Source organism: Callithrix jacchus, chromosome X, assembly GCF_049354715.1.
Source record: "Callithrix jacchus isolate 240 chromosome X, calJac240_pri, whole genome shotgun sequence".
NCBI lineage: Eukaryota > Metazoa > Chordata > Mammalia > Primates > Cebidae > Callithrix > Callithrix jacchus.
The window spans coordinates 45,964,986-45,986,089 of NC_133524.1; the positions used below are offsets into that span (position 1 = coordinate 45,964,986).

General features: G+C 35.1%; 1 protein-coding gene across 16 annotated transcripts in view; it reads left to right on the top strand.

The window, feature by feature from the left end:
• Positions 1–21,104, top strand: part of KDM6A (lysine demethylase 6A) — a 200,124-nt gene that overhangs the window by 138,203 nt on the left and 40,817 nt on the right. For 5 of the 16 annotated variants that reach the window (XR_013531672.1, XR_013531673.1, XM_078363572.1 and 2 more), the window contains 9 exons: positions 4,680–4,773; positions 7,157–7,283; positions 12,599–12,697; positions 12,839–13,058; positions 13,614–13,748; positions 14,198–14,353; positions 14,910–15,005; positions 16,218–16,319; positions 17,002–17,397. Coding sequence is in view for 12 of the 16 variants with exons in the window: in XM_078363572.1 (XP_078219698.1) it covers positions 4,680–4,773; positions 7,157–7,283; positions 12,599–12,697; positions 12,839–13,058; positions 13,614–13,748; positions 14,198–14,353; positions 14,910–15,005; positions 16,218–16,319; positions 17,002–17,397 (1,425 nt within the window). In the remaining 4 variants the exon portion in view is untranslated. The remainder of the gene's footprint in view (positions 1–4,679; positions 4,774–7,156; positions 7,284–12,598; positions 12,698–12,838; positions 13,059–13,613; positions 13,749–14,197; positions 14,354–14,909; positions 15,006–16,217; positions 16,320–17,001; positions 17,398–21,104) is intronic. The other 11 variants (XR_013531674.1, XM_035288984.3, XM_078363573.1 and 8 more) reach the window with 7 other exon arrangements.

The following is a 21,104-nucleotide window of genomic DNA, read 5'->3' on the forward strand; positions in this document are numbered from 1 at the left end:
TCTTTTCACTAGAATCAGGAGCAAGGTGAAGATGCCTACTATTCCGTTAATACTTAGTGTTATACTATAGATATTAGCCAATGTAGTTAGATAAGAGAGTTAAGTCAATTACAGGCACAGATTAACATACAGAAATTAATAAGCTTCAACAACAATAGTCAGAACATAACAGGAAAAAATTCTATTTATAGTGTTCAGCAAAGTAGATTAAATACTTAGGAATAAACCTAAGAGAGATACTGGCTCAACAGTATAAAGATGTTGATTCTTCTTAGTATAACAAACATCAGTACAAAAATACCAACAAACTTTTGTTAGGAGTTAGCTAAGTTGATATGGAAAACATGCTAGAACTGCTAAGATAAAACAGGGATGGGAGGATTGTATGGATTGTACTAACCCAGTAAAACTTGTATAGTTAAAAATGTGGTAATGGCATGTGAATAGACAAATAGATCAGTGAAATATCCTAGAAAGCCCAGGAATAGACCCAAGTACGTATAGAAACAGATTATATGATAAAGGTATTATTCTTAAATTCTTGGGGCCTGTAATGTCCATGCCATAAATAGAATGTTCTTGACCCTTCCTTTTGTAAATCTATTCTGGCAGTCTCTTTTGTTGTTGGTGGTGGTAGTGGTGATGAGTTGGAGTGTCTAGTCCATTTATATTTAATTTGGTTACTGATATGGTTGGATAAAGTTAGCTGTCATTCTTACTGTTTCCTTCGTATTCTATTGTTTTTCTCTGGTGGTTTTTGAAAGGTTTTTCTGTTTATATTTGGTTTCCAATAATTTGACTTCAGTGTGCTCTGATATTGGTTTTTCCTTTATAATTATACTACTTGAAGTGTTTAAAGCCTGGAGTTTGATATCTTTTATCAGTTTTGGAAAATTCTCAGCCATTGAGTTTTCAAATATATTTTCTGCTCCACCGTTTTTCTCTTCTTCTTGGACTCCAATTAATATATGGTAGACTATATGATATTGCCTGAAACTTCTTAGATGCCTTCTTTTTTTTTCTTTTAACTTTTGTCTTTTTTGTTTGTATTGCTTCAATCTGTATGCTTTCCAGTGACTTGTTTTCAAATGCACTTATTTCTTTTTTTTAAAAATATATTTTCCAATCTGCCATTTCAATCCATACAGTGACTTTCCTTTTTAAATTTCAGATTAACATTTTTCAGTCCTGGAATTTCCTTTTGTTTCTCTTTCTGGAATATGATTTTTTTTGTATATCAATTCATTAGGATTATGTTTTTCTTTTTGTGAACATTGTTAAAATACCTGCTTTTTTTTAGACAGAATCTGGCTCTGTTGCCCAGGCTGGCGTGCAGTGGCATAATTTTGCCTCACTGCAACCTCTGCCTCTTGGGTTCAAGCGATTCTCATGCCTCAGCCTGCCAAGTAGCTGGGACTACAGGCACATGCCACCACATCCTACCTAAATATCTGCTTTAAAATTATCTACAGGGCTAGGCACGGTGGCTCACACCTGTAATCCCAGCACTTTGAGAGGCCAAGGCGGGCAGATCACCTACAGTCAGGAGTTCAAGACCAGCCTGGCCAACATGGCCAGATACCATCTCTACCAAAAATACAAAAAATTAGCTGGGCGTGGTGATTCATCTGTAATTCCAGCTACTTGGGAGACTGAGGCAGGACAATCACTTGAACCCGGGAGACAGGTTGCGGTGAGCCGAGATTGCACCACTGCACTCCAGTCTGGGTAGCAGAGTGAGACTATATCTCAAAAAATAAAATAATCTACAAATTTCAGCGTCTGAGTAATTGCACAGTTGGTTTTTATTAATTTCTTTACTTTTGAATATGGGTAATTCCTGATCTTCGTAAGTTTTGTGATTTTTAGCTTGCATGTCATGAATAATACGTTGTAGAGATTGCCTATATTTTCCTGAAGATTGATACATTTTTGCTTTATTAGCCAGTTAACTCACACCCTAAACTTGGTCACCCTTGTAGTGGCAGCAACTAAAATCTCTTTAGTTCTTTAGGCTGCTTGACATCTGTTCTGTTCACGCATAATTCAGCAGTCAGTCAGAGCTTTGGGCAGAGTTTATGTGTGGAATTTGGTGTTTCCACACTCTGACTCTCTTCTTCCTGGGATTTTTCCCCTCACTTCCAACTCTTACGGTAGCCTCAAAATCTTTCTTGTGATTCTTCAGGCTAGTAAGATGGCAATTTCTATTTGAGTTGAAGCCTGCCTTCAGGTGAAAATCCAAGAAAAAGGGGGTTACTCATTTAATGCCATTTCCTTCCTTTAAGTATGAACTTTTCCTCTGGTTTTGCCTGTTTTTGGTCTCTCTCCAGTGCTGTCTTGTAGTTGACTTTTGTATTTTATCCAGAATGTAAAGCTGTGTGTTGAATGCCACTCCAAATATTATCAGAGGCAAAACTTGTACTCAACACTATTAAAGATAAACTCGTTACTTTTTTACACATTATTTATCAATGTTACTTAATGTTCTACTCTAAGCATCTAATCCTGTTTTATTTCTACTTGCCTAGTGACATAAACTTAGGTTGCCCCTCAGCTTCTCCATACTATAAGCAGTACTGTTTAGAACATTACCTGTGGAAAGGTTTCTTTGGCAGACATATTCAAGAGTAAGGTTGCTGAATTGTAGCATATCTGTATTCCTAATTTTATGAGTAAATCCCCTTCCAGCAGGACATGAGTGCTCTCCTTTACTGACATCCCTACCATACTTGGAATTACTCAATTTATGTTTGTTAGTCTTAAAGGCAGAAGGTGGTATGTCATTTAAACTTGTATATTCTGATTTCTAGAGGAGTATAGTACTCACGTTTTTTGTTTTTTGTTTTTTTTTCACCTTTTACTTGTTGGGTTACTTCTGTCCATTGCCTGTTTTTCTGCCTATGCTTTTTGAGTCCGATCTTTACTCTTCCTTATGATTTGTGGTTTTTTGGGTCACGCCCAATAAGTACTCTCCCATCTCAAGGAAATGTTGTCCTACGTTTTATTTTCTTCACTTTATACTTTTACCTTTCGTATTCAGGTCTTTAATGCAGTTGCTGGTTTTGTTGTATATGGTATGAGGTAGAAATCTAACTTTATATTTCCAAATATGCCGCCATTTTTTCAAGTATTTTGTTTTTATTACAGTGCTGGGAGTATATTTTAACATTTGTTAAGATAATTCATGAAAATGGTTTTTCTAAAATTTAAATCTGATCACCTTACTTGAAATCATTCAGTGGTTCTCTATTGTTTTAGGATACAGTCAGTTGTCTTTAAATGGATTAGAAAGGTCTTTGTGAAGTAGTAGTCTTGGCATTTTCTGTCCAGCCTGCTAGTACTCTAAACTTAATATGCACTCAGTCTTCCTCTGAGATGTATTATAATGTTATCATGCACAGCACAATATGCTTAATTTGTTTTTTCTGTATTTTTTTTTCACTACTGAGTAGTCTTAGCAGTTCCTGTTATATATTAGGTGTTGAACAAATATTTATCAATTGAAGGAATTGAATAACTTGGCCCTTATCCTTGGCCTAACTATTTAATTGACTTTTTAGACTAGATGAGTGTTTTGGGGGAAACTAGTTTAGCTAATAAGTGAAAGTTAATTTAATAACTCCTGATCATCTCAATGGATAGTTCTCTAAAATCTTCCTTATGTTAGAAATGTGTCTGTGTGTGTGTCTGTGTCTCCTTGTTTCCCTCATTAGGGCAACCCAGTAGGTAGTACGATTGGACATTAACTCTTGTTTTATTGCCTCAATTGTTTATTGATGTTGAATCATAGTTTAAGTGACTTGCCTGTGGTTCATACAACTAGTTTTGTATTTCTGCCTACTTGTTTGGGGAAATATATGTTTGCTCAGGCAGTTATGTACTGGTAATGATATGAATAAAAGCCACTTCAATCCATTGTTTTTCCAAGTATATTTTAAAGACAATATTTATGAGGCTTTCTTTTGTCAGTTTTTTCCTTTTGTTTTGGAGGAGTTGTCTTAAGGTTTATAACTATAGTTATAACCTTATAACTAGTTTCAGTCATATTAGTACTCTTGAGAACTGTGGCTAAGTGGTTTCATTTAGACTTTTGCCTGTGAAATCCTGTCTTACAAACATTGTTAGGCTGTAACTATGAGAGTTTTGATATCTTTAAAATCATATGTGCTATAAATATTTTCACAGGATATTTTATATATACCAGAAGCTGTATCTTTAAAACTTAAATTTTTAACTACTTTAGCACTTTAGATTTTGTCTACAGCAATTTTGACATGTGCTCTATTTATTGAGTTGCTTGGGAGCTTGGTGTTTCTGGGCAGACAGATTATGCACTTGAAGGTAGAATACTTCTTGATCCATTAATATTATTAAATAAAGTTGAGACCACTTATGTTATTAAATTTGAGATGATGTTATTGGCATTTGGAAAATTTTTAAAAGGTCCTATTTTAATTATACTTCGTTATAATGAATGTCAGTTTTACTGGTATTAGGTACTCTGAAACAAGGCTTGTTACTCAACTGTCTAGTGTTAAAGAAACATTCAGTAATGGAATCAGCACTTTCAGTTTTAAAAAATATGCTAAAACATCAGTATTGCATAATTCTTAATATAATGAAGTAGTTCTTTAAATATTCTGTTAATTTTTCTCTAAATCTATTTTTCTGCTCTTTAGAGGAAATATCATTCTGCAAAGGAAGCTTATGAACAACTTTTGCAGACAGAAAACCTTTCTGCACAAGTGAAAGCAACTGTCTTACAACAGTTAGGTATGTAATAGATACATATAGTGTATTATAAGTGCTTTTCTTTATGTTTTTTACATGTTCGGTATGGCAAATATGGGACTTACCTATTCTATTCCTTTTCCTTCCATTGCTCAGAGTTGATAACATTATTCTGAATCCAGCATATTGCTGTCCTCTGCCCAGCATTGTTCTTCCCACATTCTGTCTCAGTATAATTCTTTAGCACAGCCAGTCCATTTAAATCATCAAAATTACTCCCCAGTATTTAACCCAAGGAGGATTGAATACTTCCTTTGTGCCATATATGTGCTTAAGCACTTAATGAAGTTGTGATTTACCTAATGACACTTAACGGTTGGTGACCTTGCTTTCATAGCTTTATCAGTTATAATGACTATAAAACAATTTATCTATAAACTGTAGAAGTCTGACACTGTAAGTAAGCATGCACTTCTAATGTGTAACATGAGGGAATCTATTCATTTGGATATCAGATGTAGCTATCACCAAAAAAGGTAGTGAAGGAACTCCCCAGCATTTAATTTTGTTGCTTAATTATTAAGTCATATTTCTTGTTTGTATTTGATATTTGGGTTGTTTTTACAGTTTTGTTTTTGGTCTGAGCGAGTCATTTATTCTTAATTTTTAGCCAACATTGTAGTAACATGAAGGCTTTCATAATGTAACTATTTTTATATAGTTTTAAAGTCACTTAAGCTTAGATTTTATCATTTATCTTTAGATAATATACATAAAAATAATTATAAATCACTGAATAAAAACAAATATGTTGACACTCTTAAAATTCTTAAAACTGTAGACAATTGAAGTAAAATCCTAATGGATAAAATTACGAACAAAACTAAGGTTTTATTATGAAGGCAGTGTTTGTTTTTTTCAGTCGTCAAATACTTTATAGTTAGTTTGTTTGCTTATTTATTTTAGACAGAGTCTCGCTCTGTCCCCCAGTCTGGAATATAGTGGTGTGATCATAACTCACTGCACCCTCAAACTCCTGGGCTCAGGTGATCCTCCTACCTCAGCCTCCTGAGTAGCTAGGGCTATAGGCACATGCCATCACATCTGGCTAATTAAAAAAAAAAAAATTCCTTTGTAGAGACAAGATCTCTCTCTATGTTACCCAGGCTTGTCTCAAACTCCTGGCATCAAGCGATCCTTCTGCCTCAGCCTCCCAAAATTCTAGGATTACAGGTGTGAGCCACTGTGCTCGGCCTATAGTTTTTATGTTATATAGGGTGTGAATATATGTAGCCAGTGCCAGTGAGGTAGGAGTGTTCATATGTTTTTTAATCTGAACTATTGTTGATTCTATAGCTTTATATTTATTTCTTGGAAATAAACATTTTGTTAATGGAATGTCTTGGAGATTTGTAATTGACTGGGTGCGGTAGCTCATGCCTGTAATCCCAGCACTTTGGGAGGCTGAGTTGGGCTGATCACGAGGTCAAGAGATCGAGACCATCCTGACCAAATTGCTGAAACCCCATCTCTACTAAAAATGCAAAAATTAGCCAGGTGTGGTGGCATGTGCCTGTAGTCACAGCTACTCAGGAGGCTGAGGCAGGAGAATCACTTGAACTTGGGAGGCAGAGGTTGCAGTGAGCTGAGATTGTGCCACTGCACTCCAGCCTGGTGAAAGAGCAGGACTCGGTCTCAAAAAAAAAAAAAAAAAAAAAAAAAAGCAGCACATAAGCACATTAATTTATTTTTACATGGAATAGTAAATAAGACGTAACATCTTTGCCGGGCACGGTGGCTCAAGCCTGTAATCCCAGCACTTTGGGAGGCTGAGGCAGGTGGATCACGAGGTCAAGAGATCGAGACCATCCTGGTCAACATGGTGAAACCCCGTCTCTACTAAAAATACAAAAATTAGCTGGGCATGGTGGCGTGTGCCTGTAATCCCGGCTACTCAGGAGGCTGAGGCAGGAGAATTGCCTGAACCCAGGAGGCGGAGGTTGCGGTGAGCCGAGATCGCGCCATTGCACTCCAGCCTGGGTAACAAGAGCGAAACTCCATCTCAAAAAAATAAAAAAAAGACTTAACATCTTTATATTCTTTGTTTCATAACTTGGATGTTTTAAAATATCAAAATTAGAAAAGTCTATGATTTATAATCTGTTAAATCAGTACTAAAAATTGTTTTAATTTCTGTTGAATGAAAGCTCTTCGTAGCTTTTACAGGACACAGGACCTTATTGTGAGAAACTGACTTTCTTACGGCCAGAATTGGCAGTTCTAAGTTTTGGAAATGTGTACTCCAAATTAAATTAATAAATTGACAGAAAAGAGTATTTTTTTTGTTTGTTTTCTGCTTGGTATTCTTAAACATAGAAGAACAATTAAGTCATTTATGTAAATATTTTTAAATTATTTATTGTAGGTTGGATGCATCACACTGTAGATCTTCTGGGAGATAAAGCCACCAAGGAAAGCTATGCTATTCAGTATCTCCAAAAGTCCTTGGAAGCAGATCCTAATTCTGGCCAGTCCTGGTATTTCCTTGGAAGGTGAGACTTAACAGGCATTTATGTTTGCCTTTGTCTATTCCAGCTAAAAGATTTGATTTAAAATCTAAAATGTTAGTTTACGTATCTAACGGGATCAGTTAGATACGCAGGACTTCGTCTTAAAAAAAAAAAAAAGAAGCACATAAGCACAGTGTATTTTTCTCTTCTATAAATACATTATTACCAAGATTCTTTGAAGTTAAACAACAAAATTAAGTTTCTAAATGTGGTAGTTTTTTCATAGCATAATCTGGACTAGCAGGACATTTCTTATTTTGGTATTGAATTTTTATTTGATTTGAATTATTGCTAGTTTTAAAAAAAAGTCTTATCCAATAGTAATTTGTATTTTTCCTTTTTGTTTTTTGTTTTTTAGATGGAGTCTTGCTCTGTTGCCCAGGCTGGAGTACAGTGACGCAGTCTTGGCTCACTGCAACCTCCGCCTACTGGGTTCAAGCAATTCTCCTGCCTCAGCCTCCCAAGCAGCTAGGACTGCAGATGCACGCTACCACGCCCAGTTAATTTTTTGTATTTTTAGTAGAGATGGGGTTTTACCATATTAGCCAGGCTGGTCTCGAACTCTTGACCTCATGATCCACCAGCCTCACCCCCCAAAGTGCTGGGATTACAGGTGTGTGCCACCACGCCTGGCTCCAGTATTAATTTTAAATGAAGTATTTAAACGCCTCTCCTTCAGACTTGTAGTATTTTTTCTATATGTCTGCTTTATAAAACAGAGGATTAATTTCTCATCTGCCTGATGACTACTGGTAGTTAGTGGAAGCTTTATCATTTATTATTTTGATTAATGATATTTATGTTAGAATTGACATAATAAATCTCAAATTATAGTTACACTTTAAATCTTAAAGTAAATACATTATTAGATTTGTTGGAATGAAGAAGTGTTGTATAATGAAAATAGTTTTCTGTAAGTTTATTAACTTTCTTCCATACTGTTTATACATTGAATAGACGTCTGGATTATGCTTAGTGATCTGAACTATACCTCATGCATAAATATCTGATACATTATAGTTTTAGACTATCATCAGATTATATTTTGATTCCTAATCACTTTGAGCTTTCATGACATTGTGAAAAGATTAGTGTACTAGGAGCCAAGAGACTTGGATTCAGGTTCTGATTCAGCTACTGTTTGTGGAATTGTGGATGGTTTAGTTAAACCTCTTAAAGCCTCAATTTTTGTTTAACATATTAGATAATTGTGTTAGATCAGTGGTCCTCAGGGGCAGGCTATTTTGCCACCCCCACCCCCGCCCCCACCAAGAACATTTCACAATGTTTAGAGACATTTATTTCTCTCATCCCAACTGTGGGGTGTGCTACTTTCGTATAGTGGGTACCAGGGATGCTGCTAAACATGCTGCAATGCACGGGACAGTCCTCTACAGCAAAGAAGTACCTGGCTCCAAATGTCAATAATGCTGTAGTTGAGAAACCCTGGGTTAGATGATCTGTTAGGTACCTTTCTGCTCTAAAGGTTCCAGTTTTATGACTTCTTTTGAAGTTACTCTGTTTTAAGTTTTGTTCTATGATTTTTTACATAGAATATTTGATCGTAAGTAAATTTGCCATATAATCACATTAAATTTTAGTTATATGGCTTCATTTTTCCTTTAAGCAAAGTATGCTTCTATGAAACAAAGTAATAGTAAGATGTTTCCTTCTATAAAAATATTTGATTACCCATATTATGCTTACAAGGTTAAGAAAAAAAATTTTTTAATATTTGATTAACTCATTATTAACATATACAATAAGAGTTGACTGGAAAGCTACCTCTTTTTGGGTGAGGATTTCCTAATCCCTCCCCAGGCTTGTAAAAGAACCTTATTCAGGTTGTTTCTAAGTGAAGCTTGAAGGTCCAAACTTTAGTGTTTCTCTTCTACAGGAGCAGAAACTGGATTTTATTATTTTTATATGTTTTTTGCCTGACCAAAGTAGCTGTTTGATAAGTGGATGAAATGAACTAACTAAACTCCATTTGCTTTTGGAGCTAGCACTAATCCTATTAGTGTTGTGGAGTATGAGGCTTCATATCGTGATTGTAAAGGGGGTCTGGAACTGGGAAACAGGGGGTGCCTGTCTCTTGCTTTAAGGTTTATATATGAAAATTTCTTTTAGCCTAGATTAAAAGGAATGTATACTAGAAAGTATTTTCCTTCTGACCTAAGATAGTTTAATACAGTGCTGTAGGTGTGTTTTTAGTATAGGTTTTTACATTTAAATTCTAGTTATATAAAATTAATGTATAATGAACCACATGTAGAATTAACTATTGTAGGCATGCTGTAATTTTCAGCTTCAATAATTAGTATTTCATCATCAGTATTTCAGTGAGCAGTATTTCAGCTGTTTTTTTTTCCAGTTAGCTAATTTTACATTGTAAAACATTATGAAACATTACAGTGCTTTTAATTTAATCTTTTTGGATAAATTTTTCCAAATCTACAAATATACTTTTCCTGACTAATTAAATAAAGGATACTTATCACAATTTAACTTGGTTTTGAGTTCAAGATAATCATTTGAGACATATTATTTTCCATCTGTAATAATGCAATTCTGAATCCTTTAGACTTTTCTTACTCTCCTTCACTGCCTTGTAATGCGTTGCCTCTAATCTGTTTATCGTAAGAAAAATTTTATGAAGAAATTATATTTTAGAAGTTTCTAAAGTTCCAAATGAAGACCCCAGTTGTCAGTAAGAAACTTCGGAATTTGATGGCCCTAATATTTCTGAGGCTTTCTATTACTTAACCTCTGCATTCAGGTCTTTTTGTTGAAGATGGACTTTGCTTGTCATTTGGCACGTGTATATGAAAGTAAAATTGTGATGTGGTATTCTGTTATGCTAGCACCGGTCATTTACTGTGTTATCACAGAACTATAGAATGTTACCACTGGAAGGGACTAGGGAGGTCACCTAGTTAACCTTGTAAATTCTGTCACTTTACAGATTTAGAAAGTGGGTTCAAAATCACAAGTAACTAGTATGAGATCAGGGATTAGACACTAGATTCACCTTGGGGTTTTTTAATTACACAGGACTGTCTCAGAGGAACCTACTTTTATTAGAGGAAAAATGGCTGATGGTTGGACTGGGACATCTGTATCTGTGCACGTTGGTTTCCTACTTTGACTTTGTAGGAATGGAATGTTAAAACATTAGTTTTGGAAAGAAGTGCTTATTTCTCCCAGCAGTTAGGCAAATTCATCTATAAATCTGAGATGGCTTTGATTTCACAACAACTACAAAAGGAGCATGTTTTCTACTATCTGTTAAGTATTCCCTTTCACTCTTGTGTCTGTCCCTGTTTGGCATTGTTGCTGATCTCTTCTCATGAATTTTTCCTTCATAAAACAGTTTGTAGACGCACTCTGAAACTGCCTTCTCTGTCTCAATCACTGACATTTCTTATCTCTCTCAATCCACAAGATTAGTGATTCCTGAGGCTTATTTTTACATCTCCCTTGTAGGTGTCCTGTGTTTTTACAGTCTCTCTTCCATTTGGATGAATTCCAAGTCTAGATTTTAATACTTAAAGGTATCTTAAACTCCAGGACCACATCTCCTATTCATTACTTAACATTTCCCATTTTAATATCCTGACATCATGTCAAAGTCAGCATATTTCAAACTGTATTCACCTGTTCTTCCTCAAACGAACTCCTTCTCCTTTCACTTTTGCCAAAAGATCACCATTTTTTTTCTATTTAATCAATCTTAAATACTAAGTTACATTTCTCCACTCTGTGAACATCTAATCAATTAATCACAAAGTCTTTACCAATCTTTTGGTTTCTTGTTTCTCTCATCTTTTTTTTTTGTTGCCTCCAGTACTTTCACTCCAATTTTGGCCTGTTCCAAACCAGTGAATGAAGCCACCTTCTTTTTTACTGTCTATAACTTATTTTCTTTTCAGTCTGGCTACACCTTGTTAGAAAATTAATATTCCTATAAAGTGCTTTCATCATGCTATTCTCCATGTTAGAACAGCAAACTTCAGGGTATTCTTTGGCTGGATTTAAAATTCTCTACTGTTTTGTATCTGTGCTTTCTTGTATATACATTAGGTTTTACTTATGCTGTTCAAATCCATTTAAAATTCCTTTTCTCATCTTCTCTGCCTGAATCGGTGGTTCTCAGAATTTTGGGTTATGTAAATCAGTACAATTTCAAAGAACAATTATGACGATAGAAATACGGTGTTCAAGGAAGTAAAGACATTAATTTTTTTTTTTTTTTTTACAATTTACTATCAGTCAGTAGTATTCAAAATAAAATAATTACACCATAAATATTAATTGTTGGAAAAACTTTATGTGTATGTTGTCTTTTCAATTTGTTTGCTTGGCAAACATGCCATATACTGGCTTGGAATTAGGAACCACTAAATAATATGCATCTTTACATATTCAAATCTCTTACTCTTACTCTTCCCCTTTTTTGCCTTTCCTAAATCTTGCGTTATATGGTGGTCTCTTCTTATCCTGAATTCTCAGACCAATTATTGTCTCTACTGGCCATTTGATACAATAACATGACATTTTTAATGTGTCTTCATTTGTGAACTAAATTGTAAGCTTCATTAAAATAGGAACTGGGTTTTTGTTTTTTTCTTTTTCCTTTAGTGCGCAGAATAAGAAGATAATTTCTTTATTTGTAATTTCAGCTGTTATTTGTGTATCCGTCAAGTATATTCACATTAAGAAAATGGCAGTCCTTAAATCTTTAATCTTACCTTGCTCCCTTTAGTAATAAAATATTGCTCTTTATATTATTTTTGATACTTAGTTTGAGATTATGTCTTATGTGTGCATTTTTTATGAATTAAGGAATTATTGCCCTCAGTGTTGTTACTTAGGAAAGGGAAATTGAAATCTGAGCCAGCAATCTTAGGTTTTTTGTTTTTAACTCTGTGTTTTGACAGTATAGGAAACTAGAGGTCAAGCTATATAAGAAGAGTGGTGTGTGTGTTTGCATGTGCTCATGTGCATGCAGCTCTCAGTATTATAATATTGAAGTGATATGTCCCCTAATTATTTTAATAGAGTTCATTAATGCAGCATGCTTTTTAGCACCTATAAGGCAGACTATAGCATGGTTTATTGAAGGGCTAATTATATTCATTATAGTTAGCAAGTATATATACACACATACACATAAAATATATTAGCTTATTAGGGTTTTAAAAAAATTCGCTGTGATATATAGTCCATTCTTTCAGCAGATTAATTTGTTTCAGTATTAATGGAATTCTCTCGATTTCTCCCCCCTCCCCCCTCAGGTGCTATTCAAGTATTGGGAAAGTTCAGGATGCCTTTATATCTTACCGGCAGTCTATTGATAAATCAGAAGCAAGTGCAGATACATGGTGTTCAATAGGGTAAGCCTTTGTATTAAAATAGTAGTAATTTATTTGATATAAAAAGATGGTTGCATCACATGTATTATACTTCATAGTTTAAATCATATTATAAAACCAAGCAGTTCTTCTAGTTGACTTTTTCTTAATTTCTCTCTCCAGTGTGCTGTATCAGCAGCAAAATCAGCCCATGGATGCTTTACAGGCTTATATTTGTGCTGTACAATTGGACCATGGCCATTCTGCAGCCTGGATGGACCTAGGCACTCTCTATGAATCCTGCAACCAGCCTCAGGATGCCATTAAATGCTACTTAAATGCAACTAGAAGCAAAAGTTGTAATAATACCTCTGCACTTGCAGCACGAATTAAGTATTTACAGGTAAAATTTTTAAATAGCAGTTTTTTAAAGCCACGTATTTCCCCAGAACACTCAGGCAGAAGGAGGGTGGCTGGAAAGTTTGTCTAGTTGTGTTTTGATGTCTATAATCTGTTTCCATATTTTGTAAACATACCATAGCTTGTAATATTATTTTACTTTTCATTTTAAGTAGGATATGCAGTATTTTAAAAGATGCTCTTTTGCACGTTTACTCTGTTGATGCATATTAATTTACATAATTTTTTTCTATGTACTGTCTACATTTTTAAGTTGTCATAGCATTTTAGAGAAAACACAAACAGTCTTTCACTCTTGCTTGGAGTTTCATGAGAAGACAGCTATGAGAACTCTGAAAACAGAGCTCAGCTTTGTTTTGATTCTCACAAAGGTTTATATTCCGGTAACCTTCTTTATACTTAGTGTCTTCTAAAGCCCCAAATTAAGAATCTATTTTCTTTTAAAAACAATTAGTTATAGCATTTAGGAAGATTTAGTGGACTTGGTCTTACTCCAGTAGGCTTGTGTTAAATTTGCTTTTTACATAATTTTTCCTAGGCTCAGTTGTGTAACCTTCCACAAGGTAGTCTACAGAATAAAACTAAATTACTTCCTAGTATTGAGGAGGCGTGGAGCCTACCAATTCCCGCAGAGCTTACCTCCAGGCAGGGTGCCATGAACACAGCACAGCAGGTGAGAAGTTGGGTTATGTTCGGCAGGTGCCCAGCTTTAAGGGTTCTTTTCAATTCTCTAGTGGTCAAGCTTAATTTACTAAGCACAGGAGGCTTTTAGTAATGAAAAGCCTTTTGATTTAATTGCAAAGGGAATCTAGATCAAAATAAAACTCCCTCTGATATGGGAAAAGATTTTGGGGTACCAGCTTAGAACCTTTGTGCATTTTCATGATTTTGAAGATTTCTTAAAATAATGCTACAGTGTTTTATTTAATTTTTAAGGCAAGTTTTTCAAAGGAAGGTACACATTATTCCATTGATGAATCATTTAATTTTGATTTTCAATCATTGCAATCAGCGATGTCCACATAGCTTTGAAAAGTATGCAGCTTGTGAAGTTTTATAATTTGAAGGAATGAATTAAGAATATATAGAACCCTATTTTTGTCTTCCTTCTGTGATTCTTAGGCATGTAAACCTCATCATCCAAATACTGAACCTGTATTAGGCCTCAGTCAAACACCAATTTCACAGCAATCCTTGCCACTACACATGATTTCTCCTAGCCAAGTAGATGACCTGTCCAGTCCTGCCAAGAGGAAAAGAACATCTAGTCCAACAAAGGTATATGTTTTAGAGAAATAGAAAATCCCAGTCAAAAAAGAAGCTTCAGCTGCCCTGAAATTGTGCAGTTTGAACATTTCCTGTCCTTCATTTTAAATTTGTGGACATCAAAGAGTGAAAGGTTTGAGTTTTTCCATCCCAAACCCTTAGTATCATATTAAATATAGAAAGTAGGGATAAATTTGCATTCATCAAATCATTTTATTCATCTCCCTGCCGTTAAGATCTCAGCACACTTTTCATCATCACTTTTTACTGACATTGAAATAAATTTAATGTTGGATCTAGTGGACAGTGTGGTATTTAGGCTAGCCGTTTGGGCCATAGTTTGAGGGTGGGCCTTTTTGGGTGGCTTATTAAATAGTAGTTTTTAAATATATTATTTCTAAGTTTAATATGCATGTAAAATTATTTTTAAAATAATTGAATGTTGTAACATCTTTTTAACATGTAAATATTCCAATTCATAGTCATTCGGCCTCCTCTAGTCATTATTAACAACTGTGGATTTAACCAAATATCCTTTAATTTTTTTTTTTAAATCAATTTTCCTCAGAATACTTCTGACAATTGGAGTGGTGGACATGCTGTGTCACATCCTCCAGTACAGCAACAAGCTCATTCATGGTGTTTGACACCACAGAAATTACAGGTATGTAATATGTTTTTGACAGATTGTTTTTTTTATTAAAAAGGAGTAGAGGTAGCAAACTTTAAGTTCTTGAAGTATTAATTTTATTTTCTTTTTGAGACCAGAGTCTTGCTCTGTCACCCAGGCTGGAGCACAGTGGCATAATCTTGGCTCACTGCAACCTCCGCATCCTGTGTTAAAGTGATTCTTGTGCCTCAGCCTCCAGAGTAGCTGGGATTACAGGCGTGTGCCATCACACCCAGCTAATTTTTGTATTTTGGTAGAGATCGGGTTTTGCCATATTGGCCAGACTGGTCTCGAACTCCTGAACTCAAGTGATCCACCCACCTTGGGCTCCCAAAGTGCTGGGATTACAGGTGTCAGCCACTGCACCCAGCCCTAAGTATTAATTCTTGTAAGTTAAATGGTAGTACATTTAATTAATCTGAACAAAAGTAAAACAAGCCTGCATTTACCAGAATAATGGAAATCATTCATTCTTATTTTTAATTTCTTCTTTAAAAAAAAAGACCAGGTAATGTATTCACATGGGTAACACTGCATAAAGTATGAATATAGGGTAAAGTTTTCTTCTAACTCTGGCCCCTACCCATTCAAAATGCAGCTGGTATTACTAATTTCTTATATATCATTCCAGAGGTGTGTTATGTATGTACAAGCAAATATACCATCCCCCCCTTTCTCACATGTATTATTTTTCTTCTTTTTTGCACAAGTAACAGGATTTTTACAGACTTTTCCACATCAGTATGTGAAGAGCTTCCTTGTTCTTTTATGGTTACATCATATTTCTTTATATAGATGTAACACCCTTATTTAAGCAGATATCACTAGTTTTGAACATTCAGGTTGTCTTCAGACTTTGCCTATTCCAAACAGTGCTGCTTTTAGCATACTTGTCAATATATTTTTAAGGTTCAAGAGCTTTCTGTATGAATACCGAAAAATACTCTATGGATGAGTAAAATTTCATGCCTATCTTTTGCAAAGAACTCATAGTAAACTTTGTTCTATGAATGCTTAGTTCCTTCTTACGTTTCTCAAGCTTATTAAAGGACTTCATCTTGGAGTATATGACTGTTGGTCAGAAGACAGTATGTTTGACCAGAGAGTGGTTCTGAGTTTAGTCATTTCAGGGAAAGGTTACTTAGAATAGTGATCTTATTTTCTAAATATATCTTTGACTATATTCTCTTTTTGTTCTTCTTCTAGCACTTGGAACAGCTCCGCGCAAATAGAAATAATTTAAATCCAGCACAGAAACTGATGCTGGAACAGCTGGAAAGTCAGTTTGTCTTAATGCAACAACACCAAGTGTGTATAGCACATTTTCCCCTCAAATATGTTAGCATTTTGAGTATTTTTATTGACTCTAATATCATTTTAGAGCATGTTTATGTTCACTTTTACTTTCTACTGGTATTTGACAGAATTTAGTAATCTCTATATCCTAAAATACTGGTAATTGATGGAAATTTTTAGACAAAAGCAACTATAAATTTAATTTTGAACACAATACTTTGTGTTTTATTTATTTACATGATATTTCACGTGTATTCTAAGGGTTTGTTTACATTATTTAGTACTTACAAGTGATCCTAAACTGAAGCAGGGTCTTTAGGGCTTAGTTTACAGGATCTGGCATAGATGTAACAGAATGAAATTTTGAGATGTCCCTTCATTTGTGGTTGAGACAAGGACCTGTAAGTTCTGGAGTCATTTTCTATAATTTTCAGCTGCTTCCTTTTGTCATTACTAATGGGATTTCTTTTTTTCTTTTTTTTTAATGAAACAGATTTCTGCTTTTCCAAGGAAGCTTATTTTAAAATGAACAAATACAATTTCTTGTTTTAGTATGTATTTTTCAACATAGAGAAATTAAACATTTGGGTAAAATTACACATTCCCTAATGATCCATCTTCATATTCTGTCTTCTATAGATTTTCTCCCTATAGATTATACACCAGCATTTACTTTTCCCTTGTTTTTTGACAGATGAGACCAACAGGAGTTGCACAGGTACGATCTACTGGAATTCCTAACGGGCCAGCAGCTGACTCATCACTGCCTACAAACTCAGTCTCTGGCCAGCAACCACAGCTTGCTCTGACCAGAGTGCCCAGTGTCTCTCAGCCTGGAGTCCGTCCTGCCTGCCCTGGGCAGCCTTTGGCCAATGGACCCTTTTCTGCTGGCCATGTTCCCTGTAGCACATCAAGAACGCTGGGAAGTACAGACTCTATTTTGATAGGCAATAATCATGTAACAGGAAGTGGAAGTAATGGAAACGTGCCTTACCTGCAGCGAAACGCACTCACTCTACCTCATAACCGCACAAACCTGACCAGCAGCGCAGAGGAGCCGTGGAAAAACCAACTATCTAACTCCACTCAGGTAATAGAAGGACTAGCTGCATTGTTAGCTTTTCACGTAATTCTTTTTATTGGGTTTTGTACACTTTGAGAGAAGTGTTTGGGGAACTGGTTTTATGTAAGAATTTTGTAGCACTACAATGTTATTACTACGTTGTGATTCATTATATACATATGTGAGTATATCTTTGTTCCCTTTGTACAATTTCTACTGACATAGATAACCTGGCAAATTTACAAAGGAAGAAAATAGATCATATAATACCCAAAACACACCGTTAATTTACAGTGGCATCATATACACATTTATGTAATATTACTTAGTTCATTTCTGCATAAATTGCCTACTTAAGATTAGGCACTACACTGGGTGTTAGGTATTTGCTTTAGTGGGAGAAAAAGACCAGCGAAGAAGCATTTACCATAATGAGTGTGAAGTGTGACTTTTGTGGGAAAGTTCTATCAGAGTACCTAGGAGAGTATATAACCAAGATGTTAGAGTCTTCTAGAAACTAGACTTTAGGGGAAGAAAGGGCTGGTGAATTGTGCCTAGAAGACAGGTTATGAATGGGGAGGGTGAATAAGAGGCTGAAAGAGGGAGGGAGAGGCCAAATTTATCTTGAAGGCAAAGTTGATCCACTAAAGTTTTAAAACAGAGTAATGAATTGCATGAACATTATTTTTGTCAAGGAAATGGGTCCTAATTTATTCTATGTTAGCACATTCGTTAGACATTTAATTTCTAAGTTTTTACTTCTGAAAGTTTTATGTGCATAGAATATTTCCCGTATTTTGGATTGTTTCCATGATATAGGTACTTGCTGTGGTGAAACTGAAGGGCCAAAGAGTAAGCCTTAAGAAAATACTTTCAATACATATAGCCAAATTGCTTGTACTTGTATTAATTTATGAGAAATATTTGACTTAAGAATATCTGGCTGATTGCTGGTTAGTCTTATATTATTGATAAAACCGAAATAAGTTCTTTTTCTAAGATTTTAAAGTTTATTCTTGAAGTAATATCCTTGGTGGGACCGTAATCTAAAGTGGTGAGTACTTTATACTAGAGAAATACTGAGTTACCTACTAGGTTCATGTCCTACTGAGATGTCTTACTTGGTGTAGGTAAATCAATAATAAACAAATAAGCAATATATATATAATGTTTAGTGATGGTTGTGGTTAGTACTGCGGAAAAAAGCACTAATATATTAGAAAGGGAACAGCAGAATGCTAGAGATTGGTGATAGGAGAGTTGCAGTTATGAATCAGAAGGGCAGAGAAGCCTTCTCTGAAAAATAACATTTGGATGAGAGTTAAAGGAGTGAGCCTTGAAGCTATTTGTAGTAAGATTTTTCCAGGTCTAAGGAGCAGCCCAAGCAATGGACCCTAAGATAGGATTGTGCTGTGCATGTTTGAGAAGAATCAAGGTGGCAAGCATGGCGGAATATGACAGGCAAGGGGTGAGAAGAGAAAGAAATGTGCTCCAGCTGGAAACAGGATGGCTAAATCATGTTTAGGATACGTATCCTCATGTTTAGGATACTGTATCCAAGGATACCTTGTAAGGATACTAGATTTTATTCTGAGTATCCAGGATACTAATATAGGGGGATTTTGAACAGAAAAGTGATGTGGTCTAACTTTGTTTTTAACTAGATCCTCTTTGGTACTCTGTGGATAGACTGAAAGAGGCAAAATTAGAAATGGTATGACCGGTTTAGAGCTTATATCTGTCATCCAGGTTGAAAGATGATGATGGCACCCAGAGTGGTAGCAGTACAGCTGGGGAGCCTCTATCTCTGCCATTGATGTATGGTATTAATATCATAGACTCTAAATAAAGAGGCTTTCTTTGGTAACTGTCTTATATAAACCTATTTGAATAATTTTTGAAGTTGAAATGAAAACTAGACAATTGATAGACCTAAATGCTATATCTACCTTTTAGCTTTTGCTCAAGGGAGGAATTTACATTACAGTTTTGAATGAGTTTATTCAGATTGCTTTTGGTAACAAGGGTATAATTTAAGATATGGAAGTAAAATTATATTAATTGTAGGTGATTATTCAGCAAGCACTCTATAAAGAATTTGTAGCTTAAAATACCTTGATCTGCAGATAGAGAAGATGTAATAAAATGGTTACTTTGTCACATGTATGCATATTGTAATCAGTGTATTTGTTAAATAATTAGCCACTGAATTAAGTATTTTATAATTGATGAAATTTTAACTCAAATGCCCAGACTTTCTTGGATAATATTTTAAATATTGATATAATATGCAGTATTTTTACATTATGAGAAATTTTCATGTAACTTACAAATTTTAACCTTCCTTTATTATGATTGGACTTTGTTACTTATTAAATCATTTACAACTAATTGCACTCCTTAACACACTCATTGATGTATATCAACTTTTCTTTTTGAGACAGAGTCTGGCTCTGTCACCTAGTCTCAAGTACAGTGGTGTGATTTTTGGCTCACTGCAACCTCTGCCTCCTGAGTTAAAGAGATTCTCCTGCCTCAGCCTCCCAAGTAGCTGGGATTACAGGTGCCTACCACCATGCCCAGCTAATTTTTCCATTTTAGTAGAGACGGGGGTTTACCATGTTGGCCAGGCTGGTCTCGAATTCCTAACTTCAGGTGATCCGCCTGCCTTGGCCTCCAAAAGTGCTAGGATTACAGGCGTGAACCATTGTGCCTGGCCAATAATGTATGTAGTTTTTTAGGTAGATAAGCCTATTGAGTAAAAGCATTGATTTAAAATTTTCAGCTTCAGAAACTGGTTTTAGGGGCGTGCTAGCTGATTTTAACTAGATGATTAAATGCACCCTTTCATATATAAATATCTTGTCATCAGCTATATTTTTATTCCTTTATGGCTTATTAATGACAAATTAAATTTCTCTAACCTTGTTGCTGAAGTAATCAACTCAAAATGCAACAGCTTTAAAATTTTTTCTGGAGATGGAGGTCTATTTATTATTGGGAATATAAGATAAAATATGTTAATATATAATTACGATAATCTTGTAAATCCCATACATGTTACTAGGTTTGATCTTAAATTATAATGATTTGGAAACTATTAAATCATTGTTTTATGATTCCAATGTTACTTTAATCAGTGTTGCTGAAAAATTGGCTATCCTATTTAATTATTTTGTCAGTAAAATGAAATGAAAATATTCTTCTTAAAGAAGTTTCTCTGTGACACCAGAGGCAAATTTCAGGTAAAAATTATACATCTTAGTTCTATTTATCATATTTTTATTCCATTAAATGCCCTAAGTGATCTTCCTCTGGTCTTAAAACTTCTATTGGCTGTTAGTATACTGCTCCCTCAGATTGCTTTAACAGTAGCAGTATATTTTTCTAATTTTTCAAATTAAGTTGATGAAAAATGAAGTTTACCTCAAAGTCATTAGTGGAGACTTAGAATGTTCCCCACCTCCCCCCTTTTAAAAAAAATGATAATAAATGACAAGGTTCTGCCCTGTCACCCAGGCTGGAGTGCAGTGGCACTATCCTAGCTCACTGCATCCTCAAACTCCTGGGCTCCAGAGATCCTCCCACCTCAGCCTGCTATGTGGCTGGACTACAGGCAAACTTACCACCACACCTAGCTTGTCTGCCACCTTTCCTTTCCTCTTTCCCCTTCCCTCTTTATCCTTTTCTTTTTCTTTGTGGAGACGGAGTCTCATTGTGTTGCCCAGCCTGGT